This window comes from Solenopsis invicta, chromosome 16 (genome assembly GCF_016802725.1).
Source record: "Solenopsis invicta isolate M01_SB chromosome 16, UNIL_Sinv_3.0, whole genome shotgun sequence".
Taxonomy (NCBI): Eukaryota; Metazoa; Arthropoda; class Insecta; order Hymenoptera; family Formicidae; genus Solenopsis; species Solenopsis invicta.
The window spans coordinates 682,879-704,021 of record NC_052679.1 but is presented as its reverse complement, the minus strand read 5'-3'; the positions used below and the strand labels follow the sequence as shown (position 1 = coordinate 704,021).

The following is a 21,143-nucleotide window of genomic DNA, read 5'->3' as shown; positions in this document are numbered from 1 at the left end:
CTGTAAAGAGGAGAAAATAACGAAAAAGGTAGCTTATATAATGGTTTATGCAGTAAAAATAATCCTATTTTACTGCAGTTTTAGATAAATAACTTTTAAACTTGGAGTAAACGGATCAATAAACTTTTGCATAAATATTTTTAGAAATTTTATAAGTATGTGTAAAAAATTTGATTTAATTCATAATTCTACTTCATCAAATTTGCAAATAAGTACTATAAAATACATTTTTACGTGAAAATCAAAAACAAACAAGCAAGTCATTTTTAAATCAATAAAAAAATTATGTTCAAATTTTACAGTTACTCAAACATAATAATATAGAACAATTTATAAAATTTTTATATTTTTGGTAATACTTTGAGATGTGACACATTATGTATCCTTAAGATTCAACTTTATTAATTATTTATGACGTTTTCAGACCAACTAGTATATACATGTTTTTATACATTTTTCCCACATAATTCTTTCTATATATACATTCTTTTCAATAGTATCTCTTACTGTTTCCTACTACGCATATACGCAAGACTCATATTTCTTTCCATCGTTCCATCTTTAAATCGTACATTTAAGGCATAATAGCGCGCTTACCGATTATTTTTTCTCCGCGGTTCTGCACGCGCGATGTGCGTGTATGGAAGTAATTGGTGCCAGGGCACGTGATGGTTTTATTATTTGACGTAACGGGAATGCTTGAGAGAGTTATGGTAATGAGGTATAATTATATAGGCCCCGGTAATTCATCGATTGTATTATACGATAACGGATACAGTTGTATCTTAACCAGCGGGGAGCTGTCCCAAAGGAAATAAAATATCTCTGAAATAAATATATCGTTATTCCAAATAAATGCAATGTAACGCAATTTAATTTTGTTATTTAATTTACTCTCGTGTGTAATTTCCAAACGGAGCGCGGCCTTGCGTTCGTTCGCGAGGCACGCGGCGCAGGAGAATGAAACTCATGAAGCGTGAACCGTGAGTAACCCCAGATTATCTCGTTGAATTTATTGAGCGCGCCGTTGAAACGACGCGACGGGGGACCGCGATGCGAATTCCGGAAAACGCAACGGCCGCGATTCCGCGAGATGCGCCAATAAATGTGGAACGTTCCCTCTTGCACGCGTCCAGTTTCTGGCGGCGATGCGCATTGCTTAACCGCTAATCACACCGCACAGGCCACGGAGAAAACTCTAACCACGCCGTAAACTTTTTCCCGAACGTAACAGCGCGCGACTTAATAAACGCTCGCGCGCGTTTCTCGCGTAAAACGCGCATCGCGACGTATATCGATACAGTCCGAGGTCGAGATGATTGCATCTTGCGTCGAGCGCAGCGCCCGACCGAGATGCACTTTGCCGCATTTCGCGAAATTGCTGCGTACGCACGCAACTGATGAAACCCATCTCCAAAATGCTCTCGCGAAATGCGTCGAAGCGCTAATGACACCTAATGACGTATGATGGGCAGTTGCGGCGCACAGGTGCATCACGATGCACTCACGTTGCGCTCACCACCCTCGCGGATGCGATCGGATGATCGCGTTGAAACGCGATGAATATTTAACACGTCGCAATGCTGATATTCGGCTGTTGAATTTTTCACGGCACCAGAGGCGATTTTTTTTCTCCTGGCTACACGGGCGCGATAAAATTTAAACGGCAGTCAACGCGTGCAAAGATACTTTTGTCCAACACCGAAATTGGCATGGCTATAAATGTATCTTCGTTCATATTGTTCCTATGTCAACTTTCTCTTTTATTAAGTTCCCGTTCTCTCGGCTAAAGGTCAGTAAAATCTTTAAAATTTGTCACGGTTTTAATCTCCATCATCCCATATTTGTCCGATTCGCAAATGACGCGCAGGGCCGAGTCTCGTAATATTAATAGTTAACTAAAATTCAATCTGTAGAATTTAAGTCCACGTCGTTTTAATAGTTCAATCTTCAGAGAAAGCCAGAGGAAGAAATCCTGAAGGCAATGCTAACACGGATTACCTTACCACTTCACCGTATTTTAATCATTTTAATATTATATTAAGGAAAGGAAGATTAACAATAGAGCAAGTTAAATTCAATTACATTATTAATTACGCTACGATATTAAACTGATCAACTTATGTTAGTTATTTTAAAATTCTCGCGCGTTTTGTTCGATAGTTTTCACAGAACGTATCAAACGCGTAAGGAAAACAACCACTCTTTATTACCTCATTAATTCGAGTAAGGCTGCGTGATTACCATAGAATACCATTGAAAAAGTTTCAAGGCAGCGTTGCATAAGGATCGTTATATGATCGACCTACCATGTGAATTATAAACGAATCCAGGACGAACGAATTAGGTCGCGCCCGGAAAATTCATTTCTTTGCTGGCGAGAGAGGTAACATCGTATTTCACTCGCGCGAAAATATAGATTCGCCAAATTAGGAATTACACTTGATACCCGGAAGAGATAGCTAAATGTCTCGTCTCCTTGTAAGGGTGACGAATAACTGAACATGGAAATTCATATATTACCGTCATTACTCCTAAACGTGACTCGGAAAACCACTTTCCTGAACACAAATCTCATGAAACGATGTTGAACCGACGATATAACCGAGCGAATAAATCATTTAGTTCATCGATTTGCCTTTATTTCGTGAGGCACTCAATCAAATTCTTATGGACAGAACAGAGGATGTGGGATACGTGGCACTATTTTTATACGCAAGAGTGTATTCTTGATCTTTTGTCGATGCCCCAAATCACATTTACCACGCGATCAAAGTTTTAGGTACTATTATCTTTACACGGATAAAATGAAATGGATTAAGCGCCGATATACTTGAACTATATTTACCTTTGCACATCTTAAATTAATAAATATTATTAAAAAAAAACAAATAAAAGTGCGATTTTAAATATTTCATGTTGCACTGTATATAAAATTTCATTTCCTCATCCCTCTGAAAATATTTCATTTATTGTTGAAAATTAATTTCTCAGTGTTTAGAACAAAATAATTTTATATTTTATAATGGTATCAATTTAGGTGGAAAAATATAACTATTTGACAACAAATTTAGCGATTAAAAATAAGGGTCTAAACTTTGGTGGAAATTAGAACATGAAATAATTTTGCTTAATGCAATTTCGTCAACAAGTACTTTTTTCATCTCACTGATGATAAAATTACAGCAGACACGGTAAGAGAGATGGCACGCTCTTTCTACAGAGTCTACCTAGGTAAGGGGGTACAATACCTATATAAAGCTTGAATGAAGATGCTCCCAGCTATTCACTCTCACCTTTCTCATAAGCGCGCGCACGACGCAAATCTTCCGGCCGAATCGTGAAGGAAGATCGACTTCAGCTACCTTGGTGGCAATAATTTTCCCCGGAAAGGATTTCACTTACAGGTGAGTCTCTCTCCAACTCTTTCATATTTTTTAAATAAAAAATTAACGCACACATATATGCCGGAGAAAACAAAATTCGTACTAATTAAATATTTTTTTATACTCGGTTTTTAAACAAAAAAAAACATTAAATTTTTTATTCATCGTCTTTTCTTCGTATACATACAACATACATACATATAAATATTTTTTCTTAGAGTATAACGTCAAATTATTCCCGTGCTCATGATATGTCAAAATGAAAGTAAAATTTATAAATTTTATCACAAACGTTATAAATATTAAATACTGTTAAGTGAAGATGTTTGCAAGATATTTCCCATTTCTTATCCAACGCATCTAACCATTAGCAATATCTTTCATACACAGTGGTCGCAAGGTTGCACTTTTAAAGATTATTCGGTAGATTTCGTCGGAGAGATCGGAATCTCTGACGTAAATGGATTTCTTTTTTTTAATAAAATTATTTTATTCGTCGCGCGACTTTCCTTGAACATATATATAATGTCAAAACCGCAAGCAAACTGCAGTTGAAGGAGAAAAGAGAAGCGAGTGTGAGAATCATTGTGCGAGAGTGAGAGTGAGAAATGATGATTGCTCGTTTTGGTCACCGCATCCTCGAAGAAAGTGAGCACACGTGTGAATATATACGTATACATACGTGCGAGCACGTTACGCACCGTACGATGATGGTGCAGAGACTCACTTGTTGCACGCATGTAGATACGCAAATGTCGTGGAGATTCCTCTCTTCTTGTTCCTCAAGTAGCTTTGACAACAAACAGAGTCAATCACCTCGAGTAGAACAACAACATAGAAAAACAAATCGCAAACTTACCCTTTGACTCAAATAAACCATCTACCGTTTTTCTTTTAATACAAGCTAAAATATTGCATAATTAAATTCAAGTTAAACTTTAAAAATAAATTTACATGACAATTATGATCGAAATGTTTTTCTTCTGTGAAAGACGAAAGAATCACAAAACGACGGGGCGTAGAAAATTACGGAAGACGACAAATATACATCCGGTATTAACTATTCTTTTTTTACGAAGACTCCGAAAGTATGCGGAAATAATGCTGAAGTTCAAAAGCAAATGTATTTTATTTTCCATTCGCTACGTGGGAACAAGATAAAATCATATTGCTCGTTCTTACAATAGTAAAAGTCATTTCGCACACAAGTCTTCCGGCACCAGCTGACTTCGCGCGACGATACGGAAGAAAAAATGATTATTGGAGTTTTCGTTGCACACGCCTCGTGACATTTATCTTCGCGGATTAGACGTTACGAAACGCACGGAGGAACAAGAAGAGTTTGCGACACACTTGGGTTCTGTCGTATCTGAATAAAAATATAAACGTCGTGATGCAAGAATGACGTGGTCTAACCTCTTCTGTATCAAGAGTTATGTCATTATTACTTGTATTAATATAGTAATTATTGATCATTTTCGAAATTGACGCCATTTGTCTGTGCTCGTGCTCGTAATTATGGAACTTTTAATGGATTAAGATTATTACGTGTAAAAAGAAAGAAATTCGTCAACAACTTTTCCGTGTTAAGTAACACGATTCAAGAACATAATGAAGTACAAAGAATTGTGAAATACGCACTAAGTAAACTCTCTATCAAAATTATTGATGTCATGCGGAATTGATTTAAGAGAGAAAATAATATTCGTATAATTTCTAATGAAGATATTCTCCAATGCGTGTTCTCTAATGAGAGAACGTATAGTGTTTGCAATGCACAACGGTGTGGATTGCATATATCTAATTTAGTATTCTGTAATTTAGCCAATCGCGAAGGTAAATATATCTGCTTCGAAAAGAAAGTAAATCTGTTTTCGCCAGTAGAAACCGATGGCCTACTTTAAAAAACTTGCAAAAAGACTTTTGGCCTAAATGCATTATTTAAAAAGAAGCTCTTTACGAAGCAACTAACGTATCTAGATTTTATCGAATATTCGAAGCAGATTTTTCGTCGTATGTACAAGCTAATGATTTACTTTAAAAATGCAACTTCCAAGTTCCAAACATTTTTGGTCTAAATACTTTATTTAAAAAGAGCTTTTTACGAAACAGCGCAACTAACAATGCAGCTGATAAACCTAGATTTTATCGAATAAATATTGTAAGCAGATTTCTCGTCGCATAAATCGATGATCTATTTTAACAGTACAATTTCCAAACTACATATATTTTTAGATTAAATGCATTATTTAAAGTAAAATTTTTACAAAGCTATGAAAAAATTTAAGTGCCAAAATATACATATTAAAAATTTTGTTACAAACTGATGCAATTGATATATGTAGATTTTACTGAATAATTTCTGAAAATTTTTGAAGCAGATATTTTGTAGTAGAAATCGACGACCTACTTTAAAAACATGACTTCCACAAACATTTTTAGCTTCACTGCATTATTTAAAAAAAACTCTTTATCAAGTCACCGAAACATAAGTTTTTGTAAGAAAATGATGCAATTGACCAAGGTTCGATTGATAAATATTTCAAGATAAATTCTTTTGTCGCAAGAAATTTGCAAAATGTTTTCTACAGTGAGTCGTCGAAATCATCCCGCAATATTTCATGGCGCCACACTTTTGAATCGACGTCCTTACGGTATTGACATCCTTTCGCTAGTCACGTTACTTAAAATGCGTTTTCTACAGCGCTACATAATAGTAAAGACACGTGCGTGAAGAGCTTGGCAAAAAAAAGGCGAAAAGAAGGGGATCGCACGGGGAGGCGGTAGAAAGAGAAAGAAGAAGAAGAAAGAAAAGGATAGATCACATGCTTGCAAAGAATATATTAAATGTCAATGAACGGGCTTGAAAAACGCACATGCCTCACCATGCCGAGGAATTTAACAGTAAAGTTCACGCTTTCTCAACCAAGCGTACCCAGGGGGCACAAATTTTTTGCTGCCACAACTTAAAAATTCGCGAACGTCGCTCGTCGTAAGACAAATTATCCCTCGGCGCGGAATCTCCGCGGCCCCCCGAATCTATGACGGACGACCGTAAATTTTTTTTCCTCTCAAACGTGACAGTTATTCCACCTCGAATTGAGGAGCTGATAGTGCGTAAATCGTTCGGCGAAAGAAAACGTGATAAACGGCGCGGAAAAACGGCGAGGACGTAAAATTCCGTCGGTTAACACGGTCAAGGAGTACCAGCTCGACTCTTGCCATCTCGCCGAATGTGGCGCGTCGCGTCGCCGCGAATGAAAACCGATTTTCCCGACTATCGCGCATTATACGGAGTTACGTATTTGGAATCGCCGACACCGTTGACATTGTGCCGTAGAAATCACGCGCGAAATGTCGCGGTAATTTTTCACGTTGGCACAGCCGGTTTCAGCGACACTCGCGTATGTACGCCGATGTATAAGGAAATCGATGTCCCCGTAACCCAGACCTATTGGACGTAACAGTTTTCACTGCGCGAGATCCGACTCCGACGACAACAAACGCGCTGCCGGCCTGAACACTTAAATCGTTTCGTCGTTAGCATCATTCGCGCCATTAGCGTCCAGAGTCGCGAACAGCTCTTCTCCCTCCTCTCTCTTTGCCTGTCACCGTTTGATATCGAATTTAATTTAACGTGATACGAATAATTTCGCGCTCGCTATCGTTGAAATATTGCGCGTTTCTCGGAAAGAGATGCATCGCCGTAATTTCATTTCTCTACCACCTGCCGTTTATACAGTACCGTTGGTCAGTATTATTCCATTACGTTGTCGCGTATATGCATATAATATAAAGTATATAATATCCGATTAAAAGTCAGATAATACAATTTTTGAATAACGAGTTTTAAAATTTAATTGGCGCAAGTGGAAGTAGTTCAAATAATTTGCGGAAACCATTAAAATACTATCAACTTACAATACATTAAAAATATATTTGGTGTAAAAAAAATTGTCATATCAAAAAATGTAAATGAATTTGGTATACACAACAATCATGCAACTTGAATTATCATGAGTAATGCAACGTTAATTATCTCTAAGAAAGATACAAAATCAAACCTTAACTTTCTATTACCTTGAATTAAAAATATTTTTATATTAATAATATTTAATATTCGTTCGATTTCGATTGTAATTCCCGGTCAAGCGGGCTATACGCATGTGAGTGAAAAGCATAATAACGTCGAGTAGCCCGGTTCCACGAGACGAGGCATGCGGCGGTCCCGGTCGTTACGAAATAATAAACGAGTGCTGTCCCGCCTCGTTATTAAAATGCCGACATCGACGATGAAGCGGCCGGCGGTGCGGCGAGAAGAAAACCGCAGCATCTCAAGTGCACGCTACACTTGCCTAATCGCGCGACCGCAAACAGCAACGTTACGGCCGGACCGCCTGTGGAGAGTTACACGAATTTCGCACGACAATTGCATGATGCGGGGACGCGGACGTCGAGGCGGTGTATTTCTTTTCAGACACAAATTATGATAACCTAATATGCCGACGCAATGTCGGCGAAGATTTCGAAAGAATGTGCCTTCCCCACGCAGCGCCGGGAGAGCGCGAGGTAGGGCGGGTGTTAATTAACGTGTAATTAGTACCGGCGCGTTAATTTGATTTGCGACGTGACGGGGGCCCCAACTAGATCGGGAGTATCGCACCGACGTATGTATGTACACCGTAGCGCGATATTGCATTCGTCAAATTATGGAAACGAACGAGAAAAATGCGGACGCGCGCATAAATCCTCTGCGACACTCGCACGCGTCACGCAACCGCAAACAATCAGCCGTTCGTCGCTCAGTAGTTTAATGATATCGACGTGAGTATCAATTACATGTTGCGAGTGTAGGCGATTACGTTGAACAGAAGCGATGACAAACGTAATTTTCTCACACAGAAAAAGCAATATCGAATTAAAAATAATATATTCTATTTAACAATCATTATTTCATATATTAAACAAGTAAATGTATTCTTATGTATATATGAAACAATGATAATCTTGTTTATATATAATTTAATCTTGTTTAAAGAATATGATAATGTCATATTTCAGTAAAATATTGTATTATTATTTCAATGTTATAATAGTCATCTGAAGCGTATAATATAATTGCTTTAGTAATAATAATAATAAAAATTATAATTTCTGAAGATATTGTTATTTCATCTATCCGATAATTTTTTCTCTTAACTCATGAAAATTTTAATTAATAAGAATATATCTTTCTTAATAAAACTACATAAAATTCTTAATATAATCAAATTATATCTGTTTGATGCTATATAAATTTTTTTTAATGTTTAATACTTAGCAAATATTCTCATAATCAGAATGTTTTCCTTTTCTATGCAAATATAACAAGTACATATACTTGATAATGACGATTTTTATTTAAGTCTAACTCTCAACTGTAGATACAGAAGATCTCTGGGATCTCTGCTACTTATTTCATTATATTTCTCTCAGAGAGATAAATAAAATTAACTGCTCGCAATTAACGCTAAGGAATACAAGAAAATACAATAAGTATTAAATCAAATAGGAAGCAGGTGTTCCTATTTTTCTTATATATATAAAAGTAACAGTTTCTTTAATGTTCTATTATGTAATATAACCTACTATTGTGTAATATCGACACGGAAAGAAATGTAATATGAATTAAATTAAAACGTAGTTTGATTCAATTAAACGTTAAATCACGAGCTACCACTAATATTACATATGTAGTTGATTCAACTAAATTTTATTCATTCAGTTTACTTTTAATCTTTTTTGTTTCATTAACACTGTTATTGAATTAACAAAATATTTCCAATTAGACTAATGCTGTTGATATTATTTTTCTGTGCACAGATATTACACAATAAAAATTAATTGATTAAATATGTGTTTGTACTCTTTGTCTTTTTCTTTTTTATACTGAAGAATGTCAAACAAATAATTTTTTGTCATTTAAAGCAAATTCTTATCGAGTTATCTTAATGGATTAATCTTGCCATCACATTCTCTACATATATTTTGTAATTTGTATTTGATTAGAACTAATCGTGGAATCTCCGACGTATGCATTTGAGTCAATTCTCCCGCTATTATCACAACGGAAATTTCTCTCTCACGCTTATTTTCGTAATTTAATATATCGTGAGACTCGAGAAAAAATCTTCACATAAACGTATCCGTTGCAAGGAAGCTCTTCGGTCCAAAGATTAGCAGAATGAGAATTGATATATGAGAGATACATGATGTAATCAAAGATTCGAAAAAGCAAAACGTTTCATAATCAAAACATTGCGTAGATGAGTACCATTACCTAATCTAAACTTAAATATGCATGGAAAGAACGTCTTTGTTAAATGATCATAAAAGAACTTGAAAAAGTATATAAAATCACACAATAAATATCAGTACTGTGACCGATAAGACATTTCGCGTTTTTACATTGCAATCATAAAAGAATTTTGCTAGCTTAATAATTATTCTTTCAACAATATAAATTGATAATACTGCAAAAAGTTTTAAAATCTAAATAAATTTGAGCGTTTTTTAAACAAAATGAATCGATATGTACTCACTATTGAAACAAACCATTTAAAGAATTTTGTTCAATTATCATCATTTTCATTCTGATTCTTCAACAAAACACCCGAAATTTCGAAATTTTTTCCCGCGGCGTTGCTGGCGTAATACTGGTAACAACTAGCGCTATTGTGTTAGCCTTTTATCTTAACATGTTAACGCATGTTACTCGCATTGTCTAGCAGAGTTGCTTCGTAATGTCTAGCTGTTTGAAGTGACGGTACAGTGGCTCATGAGAGAAATTATTGATAAGAAAGTCGAAAAGTTCTTCTACAGCTATGAAAATCTTTTTTTTTTTTTAGTAAAGTAGTTTTAACAAATCAATCAAAATTACTTTGTCAAATCAGCCAAATAATTTAGAGTCCAACTGAAATATTTTCAGATCTGTATCTAGCAAAAAAATTTTATTGAGCCATGCAAATTACATTGCTACGGCACAATCGTTCTTTCCATGTGGAATTAAAATTCTAGAAGATTAAAATCTGTAGTTTTATCGTTTTATCGATGAAGAAACTGAAGAAAAATGGAAACGTACAAGAGATGAAAACACACTGATTTATCTGATTTATCGAATGATAGAAAGATCCCACGATAGATCTCGCAATGCGTACGTATATGTTCCACGTAAACACGTGTAAAAGTAAGCGCATGCCTGTCTAGATCTATACGTTCTTCTAGACGGCGCGGTGCGACTTTCACCTTTCACCTTGCTCAAGCACGATTCCACCGTTGACTTCTCGATCTTTTACCCCACCGGGATCCGACGAGGCATCGGCGCTCGGATGTATCAGATCGTACGAGTGCGGATAGCAACCAAAGGCGGCCGTGCGTCACGATTCGGTTTCACTGGCGGATTCATGGCATAAAACTAAGGCGATGGAAAGCATCCCGTGCATCACTCGCACGGACATGCTTTCCCGTGCTTCCCGTAGGCACAGCATTAGGATTAACCGAGAGCGGCCGATTTCAAGTTCGTGTAACGAGATAATTACGCTTGTTTAGGACTCGGAGGAAAAGGTTCATTAAACCGAGGAGAAGTCGTGCGGAATCCGTATTTCGTAATGCTGCGAGTGAGTAATAATTATCTGTCAAGTCGTGCGGATGATTGAATATCGCAATTTGTGGGCGATATCACTACCGCAATTATCGCATTCCAGTCATTATTTTAATGATTACTGTTTTGACCGATTGTCGAGATATGAGAAAAACAAAGAAAGGGAGAGAGAGAGAGAGAGAGAGAGAGAGAGAGAGAGAGAGAGAGAGAGAGAGAATCGAAATTTATTTAGTTTAATAACGAATTCGACTAAATCAAATATTAAAATTTTAATCATAATCGACAATACTGCCCGTTTTATTCGTACATTAAATTATGCATTTTATTCATGCACGAAATAAAAGAGAAAGAGAGGTCCTGCACAAATTTTCATCTATAATAAATATACTTTAGTTACTTTTTACGAGACAGAAACGAGATTAAACGTGAAAACAAAAGCCGCATTAAAAATAGATTTACGATCATCTCGGACGCTAAGATATTAATGGGGATTACCGTGAAAAAATGCCATCTTATTTACACAAATGAAAGCAACGACATGGCCGGATGACCGAAACAACGAGATTAAGTGCTCGTGAACGTGCTCATAAATTATCTCAACAAGGTAGTACGGAATTATGAGACATGTGAGACAAGACAGCACGATTATGCCGCGTGTAATCCGCCTTGACGAAACACGCCGCTAACACACACCGCGCCGCGGCACGTGAGAAGAAGCCGAACAATAATGGAAACGACGCTAGCTCCAAATTAAAAGATATTTAGAGATCGCGATCCGAGATTAAGGAACGAGCGCCATTACTCGCACGCTAATTTTTCGCTAAAGCTCTGTCGAAATAATTGCATGCGGTTTCTTTCTTTTTTTCTCTCTCCACGGCGATTAATTTCGTCATGTTCCTGGGACCTTGGAGATGATCCAGCCAACTGCAGCTTGGCGGCGGTACAATTATCCGTACAGTCATCGCGTTGCCGAAATAATCCTAGCCTGTTAATCCCCGCGAAGAAGGATGAATTTCATTTCGCGTCCGCGATTCGGAACCTTGAGTATATTCCGCGGGCAATTACTGTCCAATTAGAAAACCACCGTGATATCCTTCGGCTACTTTCGAAATTCGCGATGGATACGGTCGGACTAAGGCAATCGAGCTCTTTGTGCGACCTTGAAGAAGTACCTACCTCTAACGCGAGTCTAAATGTATAGAACACACATAGCGTGTAAATAGCCATTTTCATAATCGACGCGTAGCTTTTCGTGTGTACGCCGCGTCCCAGAACGCGGAAACCCAGACCTTGAGGAGAAATCACACACTCTCGCTCCCTATTCTCGCAATAAGTCATCTCGCTTGCACGGTGACGTCAACTGTCAAAAGCTGCGATCATGGTCATAGATTTCATAATGATCACTTTCTACTTTCGACGAGGAGACCGGCCTGTCGCATCCGCGACTCATCATCCTTGGGTATACCTTCGTATTCTCAGCTGCATGTCAATGACACTTGACCCTCACATACATATATATATACATACACAGCATCAAAAGCGATTTCGTTCGGGACGATTACTTCAATTGAAGAAATCCCGCCCGAAATCGAGAATATTAACATAGCGCGACGTGAAGAGGGAAAGAAGAAGATGCCTGTCATTAACTAAAATAAAATTTACAGGCCAAGGATGAGGCTCATCGCCGAGGCGATTTTCGTTGTCGCTCTCTCGGGTGCAGCGATGTGCGGCGGAGACTTCGGCGATCACGCGCTCTTCGTGAGAACCGCGGACGTGGATCCCGGTAAGAAAAATACAAGAGGACTCTCTACGAGAGAGTCCATCTTTAAGTGCGATCAACGAAGGAGGAAAAGACGCTAGAGTATTTGGCGGTGTCTGATAAATATGAATTTGATTACAAACGAATGGTTTAAAATTCATTAGCACGCTCGAGAATTCAACGGGCTGCTACCTCGGTATCGCCGGCAGACGTGATGGCACAAAATATCCTAGAGTGGATTCAAGGGATCTACCAACAGGGCACACGTAAAAGTAGGTTTTCCGAGTTTCACGTCGACAGGAAACGGCGCGAATACGAAGCCGTCCCGTAGCCGTACGCGAAAATTAATGAGTATTCTTTCTCTCGTTGATGATCAACATTTAGCTGTGATTTAACGCTGCGCGCTGATTTATAGACAGTTCAGTGCCGCTGAGATGGTCAGAGATGGACGCTATTACCATGGACGTACATTGCGCAAAAGAAAGCTGCGACTATGCGCAGCCGATATCGCCGCACCAATTCAGACGCACAAAATTATTAATCCATAATTTGCCGCGCTATTAATAAATCATTTTAACGTAGCACTTGGACGGAAGTAGCTTCACGTTCAACGCTGGGATTGGCTTTGATGCACGCTTGTTCCAACCGACAATAAATCGTTTTCTCTTACCAACCACTATTAAGTCAATGCACTCTTAATTAACTCTTTAGAACACACACTTTTTTCACCTTCTATTTTTTTCAATAAAAAAAAATATCAAACGTATATGACAGTCTTGCCATAAACTTTGTTATTATGAGAAATGGATTTATTTCACGACTAAAATGAAGAGCAGCATGGAGTGTACACACTGAATTGTTTTACTGAATTGACCAATTATAGTACAATATAAAACTAAATTACCAATAAAATTCCACCTTTTGATTTCACAAACTTCTTCGAACGATCTGGCTTTAAACTCTCGCGGCACATAAAACTTCAATGAGTATTGACGCCGCCTTCATTAAATTAATCTTTAGAGCTTCGATATATATTTCCGTGAGATTTAGAATTTCTTCTTTTTCCTATAAAATTTAAATAAAAAAGCTTGTTTCAAGTCTGACTAAAATATCGAGCTTGAAGATTGATCTGGCAGCAGCAAGATTTTTTGTATCGTGAGAATTTAAAAAGTCCAAGAAATTTATCAAGTTAAAATGTCATTTGTGACAGTTATGATTATTTTTATATTGGAATTACTCAAATCACTAAAACGAGTGTATATCTCATACTGATTTTTATTTTAATTAAATCTATTTTTCTTAACAAAATTTATGATAAGACCAGTAAAAACTGATTAATGTTTGCAAATCTCTAATAGTATTATCAACAGCTTCAATGAAAAATATCATAAATATATTTAAAAAAATTTTTAACAACCTCTTTCTAATTTTACTTTGCCAATAGTAAGTTTCAAAATAGTACAATAATTTCAATTCATGAAGATCTGTTAATTTATTGACCAATATCTTAACTTATATAGTTTATGTATTATAAAAATAAAAAAATGTTTAAGTAGAGAAAATCTATGCATGTGGTTTTAAGAAATTAGTTTCATAATACTTTATAATACTTTTCATTAATGCACCATTATCATGTATCATGTTCATAGAAACTATTACAGTCAGTGGATTTGCATTTCCGACGAATCCATGTATTTTTACAGTTCGCCAACAACAATCAGAATCAAATGGGTACTTGCCACCCTACAGCACCCAACGACCGCCCGAAAAACCGCGACCCTTCCAGACGGCCTCTCAACAAAACGAAGTAACGGGTTATCCCGCTCAGCGACCATCATCGCTCTATACCCCGCCGAATATCGGTTATCCCGGATCCGGGCAACCGTCCACGCCATTTTCCACGCCGAGACCGAGCCAACAACCCTCGTCAACGTACGTGCCGCAAGGCTTCAGAGGCTCCACGTCCTACAACCCTCGACCGAGCCAGCCCTCGTATACCAACGCGGGCTCGTCGGCTTTTCCACCACTGAATCCCCCGGAATCGTCGTCCACTTACCTTCCGCCGCAGCCGCCGCCTTTTCCATCGACCAGTCCAAGACTTCCTTCCGAATCCATGATCGGTAAGTTTCTCTCTTTGAGTGCGGGTATAGATTCAGACATCCAAATTTCCAAGGATAATACTGTAAAAGAAGTTTTGAGTGTAACGCCAGAAGCAATACAGAATCAAATATATTAAATGTTTTAAATTAATTGGAGATTACCGGAATTACGTCATCTGACAATCCTTTAGGATCCTTGGACTCTTTAAGACCTTCAGGACCACCTCCGACTAGAGGCTACCCTAGTTCAAGCGGAGGATATACTCCAACAGCTGGATATCCATCTACTGGAAGACCGCAACCTTCTTTTCCTACGCCAGGTGAAACTGGCATAGATGGTACTAAGGTAGCTGTCGAAGAACAAGGTCCTCGAATTCCTGGTCCTGTTGAAACAAGTACTGGTGTCGGTGTTACAAGTTCTGGTACTGGTACCGGTATTACAAGTACTGGTACTGGTACCGGTGTTACAAGTACTGGTACTGGTACTGGTGTTACAAGTACTTTGGGTACATATTTTTGCTGCAGCTAATAAAATATCAATGCAGAAAATATATAAAAAAATAATTTGTAATTTTATCTTCCAGAGACCGATGAAAATCAACTCTCGCGTGTCCATGTTCATGAAATTAAGGTCGAATGCAGTAAGGAAATGATGACGGTCAATGTCGAATTTAATACCGTTTACGATGGCCTTATTTATTCTAAGGTAAAAGCAAAACAAAACATTTTTTTATACCAAAAATTACTGACAAAAATATATCAATTTTATTCAATTCCAGGGATATTTTATGAACCCGGAGTGTACTCATGTAAAACAGAATTCTGGCTTAACACAATATTCTTTCACTCTGACTATGGGCACTTGCGGAACTCAATTCATCAGCGATTTCGAGGGTGAATCTGGACAAGCGTATTTGGAAAACGTCCTCGTATTACAAGTCGGTGTCGAACTAATTAAAATTATTAACTTGATTTTACAACTTTTTCTTGGATATTATTTAACTACATTTAGCTTGCAAAAAACATCGCTTATAAATGATTAGACTTTGAAATAAAAAATTCTTGTTGCTAAAGAATGAACCCGGCATACAAGAAGTCTGGGATAAGGTTCAAAGAGTGCGATGCCTCTGGGAAGGAAATATCAGTAAGCTCCTACAGGTGAATCTCTCAGTAGATATGTTGAAGCAAGAGATCGTTACCTTTAGTGGCGATACTGCGACAGCCAAACTGGATATTCAAATGGGCAAAGGACCTTTTGCACCAGCTGCCGATGGACTCGTAAAGATAGGAGAACCAATGACTTTAGTAATCTCCGTGGAGGGCGATCCAGGTTTCGATCTTCAGGTGCGCATTAAAAAACATCTTAAATGCGTAATAATAATTTATGCAATAGAATTACGTGTCGCAACATATGAAAAAGTAAATAGTATAGATGCAATTAATACATAAATACATAATAATTATGATCAGTAAATAATAATCTTTGACACGTTTCACTCTCATTTTTAAAACAATAGAATTTTGTCTAAATTTAATTGCGAATAAGAAATGTGAATTAAAAAAACATTTGTAATTATTTTCAAGGTGCGCGAGTGTATGGCGAAAGACGAAGCATCGGAAAACGTGTTGCAGCTCACCGACGAAAGAGGCTGCGTTTTGAAAACGAAGCTGTTTGGTGCCTTCCAAAAGACAACGGATACCGGCAATACAGGCGCTTCTATTATCGCTTACGCATTTTTCAATGCCTTCAAATTCCCTGATGTTATGGATCTGTTCATCGAATGTAATATCGAATTATGTAAAACTAATTGCGAATCTTGTCCGGAACCAAATCAAGTAAGGCATAAAAATCAATTCAATAAGATATATTATATGTAATATTCGATAAAATTATCTTTTGTTGAAATTAATGCATGACGTCCTAAAATTATCCATTTTTTATGACGCAAAAAAACTTATACAAGAATTCATAAAATAATTTCAAATAATTCTAAATTTTAATTAAAAAAATTTAAACAATTATACTTTACATATTACATTCAAAACAATTTATTTTAGCAAATTGAACCGAACCAGTCAGGAAGTAGACGCCGTCGATCAATAACATATACACCACCTTCGAACAACTCGACGAATGCGGTTCTATTATCGGATCCGGTTCGCGTTGGACGGCGTTTCAAAGTGATCATGTTAGATGACTTGAGCACAGCAACGCATCAGATTCTAGAGAGTATGGAGGAAACAGCTGTAAATGCGATGATAAAGGCAAAAGAGGTCTGCATGAGCAACAGCGGATTTTACACGACCTTCTCTCTCATGTTGAGCACAATCTTCATAGCGACCATAAGCACGGCTGTGCTATATATTAAATTGCAACGGATTCGCAGATCGAAATTCGTCGATTCGTAGGATGGTATTATTTTTGTGACATCTTTATTGTAATAATACCACAGACAAGGAGTTGTGTAAGAAACGACGAGCGCGTGCCAGTAATCAAATAATAAGTTAAATGGTAAGAGACTTATCTTAATACTTCACAATCATTCAATCGCGAAGAAATTCCTGGAAGAAAAATGTATACAGAGATATTTGAAACAATCATTATCAACGGCTGGAAAACAACAAAAAATTCATCGAGTTTGTTGCTTCTAAATACTTATATAAATCAATTTTTATATAATAATTACTTTTATCCAAACATAGGAAATTTATTCTGCTCGACAGCAGAACAGGGAAGCAGCCATACTTATATAAATCAATATATAAATATCTAACAAACTACTCGTGCTGTCTTCGGACGACGAAAGTGCTCATTTCGCGTAATGCTTGAATACCGATACAATATGGTATTTATTGCGATATTTCAATATCAATATAATGTAAATCTTAAGTGTTCAAAAATAAATTATGATATTTGTAAAAAAAAGCATGGCCTGTTTATTATCTCCTTCCTTGAACAAATAATTACTACTTAGTCAAAAATACGTAGTTAATTCTGCGTCAAAAACTGACATTGACATTAAATTGACATTAATTCGTCAAATTAACTATAGGTTTTTTTATTGTCAAAGATGTAATAAAAGCATACATGCACAAGAAATTATAGGAATTATATGGGAATTATATATAGGAATGATTATAGGCAATATACCTGTAATTATGCCTGTATTAATTGCAATTATATAGTACACATCAATGGTTTATAAATTATATAAATGGTGTCACAGTTATCTACGAAAAGTGCAAGGTAACATGATTCAAGTAAATATAATTCATTTCACTTATCTTTATCATGATAAATATTAATTAGACCTAGGACATGACCCATAACATCTTTTTTCTTTTCATAGAATTAAAAACTTTTATAAAATGTCCTATGGATGTTATACCCTGATGTTAACTTCTCATCTCCTTGATTTTACGAAAACGTAAAACGTACAAGTGCTCTCCTCTTACTTTTCGTTCATGAACAATTTTACCGGACATATTTAACTTTTTAAATGCACTCATAATATATTCAGGATCGTTTTCCTTGATAACGACTAAATAAAACAATCCTGCATCTGACAGAATTTCAGGAATAATAACAAATACCTGTTCCATAACCTGTCTACCATTTTTACCACCTGCCCAAGTCTTAAATACAAGTCTGTCGTCTAACACTTCTGCATATTCTGTGACTACATATGGGGGATTAAACAAAACGATGTCAAATGTACGTTCAGCTTGTATACAATCTAATAAATTCATTTGAACAACATCTACGTCGACTGAATTAAGTAGACTAGTTCTTCTCGTGGCCCTACATGCATCAGGATTAATATCAATTGCAATAAAGTGAACGTTATGTTTCTTTAGTGCCATTGCCAAAGCTGTAATGACTATGCCAGAGCCGCTACCTATCTCTAAACAAATTCTTGGTTTCATCGCATGCAGAATATTCAAATCCGCTTCCAAAGTATCTATTAAAAGATACGAATCCTCAGAAGGCTCATAAACTGTTTTAAGTTCCTCATCGGACAATTTAACTACTGGAGTCTCCATAATTTATAAGAAAAAATGTAACAAATTCTTATATATATAAAACTTATAAATAATCTTGTAGTAACAATTTGGTCATAATATCATATCGATCAAACATGTAATATAAGAAATTATTGTTGTTTATCAGTCTCTGCTTTAGCTGGTTCGTCTTTGCCCGCTTCGCTAGTTGTGCTGCTATATGAGGAACTATTATCTAAGAGTGTCTTTCGTTTGGCAGTACTTTTCTCGACAGCTTGATGCACCTTATTTAAACGCTCCTGGGTGGTTTGCAAAACATTGCTAACAATAGTAATCTTATGCTTAGCGTTAACAAGTTTCTTTACATAGGAGTCTGTGTCCAGTGGATACTGCAACGCTTCGTTGATCCTCTGAAGTTCTTCTGTTAAGGATTCAATCCGTTGTTTCAGCTCAATTTGACATATTCTACACAGAAAAACAGTCACATAGGGTATAAATGAATCCAAGAACTATTTCTAGTTTTTTGTACGAAACATAATGTAGCAAACAAACGACAAATAAACGAATGACTACCGATAAATGTAATTTCGTTCAATATTAAGTCCTGCAAGAAATAGCGGAGATGACAATCGCACAAAGTATGACAGCCAGATCGAAGAGAAGTTCATCGCTCGTGCATGCGCCCTGCGACAAATTGCGACGAAAAAGTTGTAGTTACCTTGTAGAGCGAATTCTATCATCCAGTTGATCCACCGTAGGTTTCAGCAGACTCATGAGACCTTCCGTTAATGCATCCCGCGTGGGATTTTCGCAAAAGTCGTCTATCTTGTCGTCGATGGACGTATTGTCACTCGCCGTGTCAACATCCATGTTGCGACCGTACGCTGTGAGGTTAGGCGTAGGACAGAGTCGCGACGAGACGCACCCATGAATCTCGAACGATCACGCTACTCAGCGTGATTGGCTCGCTCCCGCTTCGAGATATATCGACAGACAAAATTTTGATTTTTAAAAATTGTGTAGCGACGCAACAGTGAAAAGATTTGCGTTCTGATCGCACAGTATTTTTGACAAAATGGAGAATTGATATCTGAGCACTTCATTAGAATACTCTTGAAACCAATTAATGTACAATACAAAATGTGATATAACCTAACCTAACCTGCGACAAATCGTTTACGTTCATGCCAATCGTTGAATGCACGATTTCTCAATCACTGCCGCTACTAATTGGAGAAGTGAAATAAAAATTTCCAAGGCATTCAAAATTATTCCAAAGAAAAAACAACTTTTCTAACTAAAAAAATATATAAGGCAAATTATTACAACATATGCTATTTAACGTATGACATTTAAACAAATTTGAAAATTTGAAAATTACTGCATGTGACGGATTTTAGAAACATTTCTATTGCAACATTTCATATCACAAGATTTTAAAAACGTTTCTATTATCAAATTTCATATGAGGTTTGATAAAATATTTTCAAAAATTTTGCACATGAAATGTGAAAAGTTAAAACTTTTCTAAAAACTTTTTACAACAATCAATAATTTATGAATTTTTTAACACAATTAAAAAATAATACAACAAACATATAAAAAAGTGCAAATGCAAATAATATTTCTTATCACACAAAATAAATAAAATAATATTTTGTTTAATACGTTTATTCCTTTTAGAATGTCTTTTTTATTGCTAAAAATACTTTTTTATTGTTATCGTAAGATTAAAACATTATTAAATGTTTTGTAATAATAGCAATATAGATAAAATAACAGGATTATTTTTATGACATATTTAATAACTAAAATTGATTGAATGTAACTTTTAGTGAAACTACGAATATGAAACCTTTTAGAATGGAATTTTATTAACGTAGCAAGTACTTTCTTTATCCTGCTGATGATAAAATTACGACAGATATAATGAGAGTGATGGCACGCTGTTTTTGCAGAGTAGTATCTATCTAGATACAAGAGTACAATCTGTATAAAGGTAAAGTGAAGAAGTGCTTCTATCTATTCAGTCTTACCTTTCTCATAAGCACGCACGTAGGGCAAATTCTCTGGTTATAGAGATCGACTTCAGCTACAATTATTTCTGTGCTGTGCCAAGCATTTTCCATGGAAAGAATTTAATTTGTAGGTGAGTTTTAAGATGTAATCATTTATTAAATATATGTATATACAAAATACACACACACACACACACACACACACACACACACACATATCCATATTATATATGTCGTCAT

At 36.4% G+C, this 21,143-nt stretch overlaps 2 protein-coding genes across 5 annotated transcripts; one reads left to right on the top strand and one right to left on the bottom strand.

Annotated features, from left to right (window-relative positions):
* Window positions 1-3,112: 3,112 nt before the first annotated feature.
* On the top strand, window positions 3,113-17,809 carry LOC105196070. 3 transcript variants are annotated; one of them, XM_026132002.2, is made up of 10 exons: window positions 3,125-3,407; window positions 12,690-12,808; window positions 12,949-13,056; window positions 14,488-14,904; window positions 15,075-15,389; window positions 15,468-15,589; window positions 15,663-15,821; window positions 15,958-16,227; window positions 16,468-16,719; window positions 16,942-17,809. In XM_026132002.2, exons 2-10 carry the CDS (start codon window positions 12,697-12,699, stop codon window positions 17,290-17,292), a joined length of 2,106 nt encoding a protein of 701 aa, XP_025987787.2. In that variant the 5' UTR covers window positions 3,125-3,407; window positions 12,690-12,696; the 3' UTR covers window positions 17,293-17,809. The 3 variants fall into 3 exon arrangements, with proteins under 3 accessions (XP_039314434.1, XP_025987787.2, XP_039314433.1); XM_039458499.1 differs by lacking the exon at window positions 3,125-3,407 and adding an exon at window positions 10,782-11,041 and having other exon boundaries at window positions 16,942-17,292; XM_039458500.1 differs by lacking the exon at window positions 12,949-13,056 and having other exon boundaries at window positions 3,113-3,407; window positions 16,942-17,292.
* Window positions 17,810-18,031: 222 nt separating this feature from the next.
* Window positions 18,032-19,834, bottom strand: LOC105196069 (SNAPIN protein homolog). 2 transcript variants are annotated; one of them, XM_011161795.3, is made up of 2 exons: window positions 19,604-19,711; window positions 18,032-19,350 (listed from the first exon to the last, which is right to left on the bottom strand). In XM_011161795.3, exon 2 carries the CDS (start codon window positions 18,925-18,927, stop codon window positions 18,280-18,282), a length of 648 nt encoding a protein of 215 aa, XP_011160097.1. In that variant the 5' UTR covers window positions 18,928-19,350; window positions 19,604-19,711; the 3' UTR covers window positions 18,032-18,279. The 2 variants fall into 2 exon arrangements, with proteins under 2 accessions (XP_011160097.1, XP_011160099.1); XM_011161797.3 differs by having other exon boundaries at window positions 18,681-19,350; window positions 19,604-19,834.
* Window positions 19,835-21,143: the final 1,309 nt, after the last annotated feature.

What these genes read in the sequence shown, in the direction of transcription:
- LOC105196070 (XM_026132002.2), top strand. Translation starts at nt 12,697, where the DNA reads ATGAGGCTCATCGCCGAGGCGATTTTCGTTGTCGCTCTCTCGGGTGCA. An exon ending in TGGTGTTACAAGTACTTTGG is followed by an intron (nt 15,390 to 15,467) that starts GTACATATTTTT and finishes TTTATCTTCCAG; the next exon opens with AGACCGATGAAAATCAACTC. An exon ending in ATGGCCTTATTTATTCTAAG is followed by an intron (nt 15,590 to 15,662) that starts GTAAAAGCAAAA and finishes ATTCAATTCCAG; the next exon opens with GGATATTTTATGAACCCGGA.
- LOC105196069 (XM_011161795.3), bottom strand. Translation starts at nt 18,927, where the DNA reads ATGGAGACTCCAGTAGTTAAATTGTCCGATGAGGAACTTAAAACAGTT.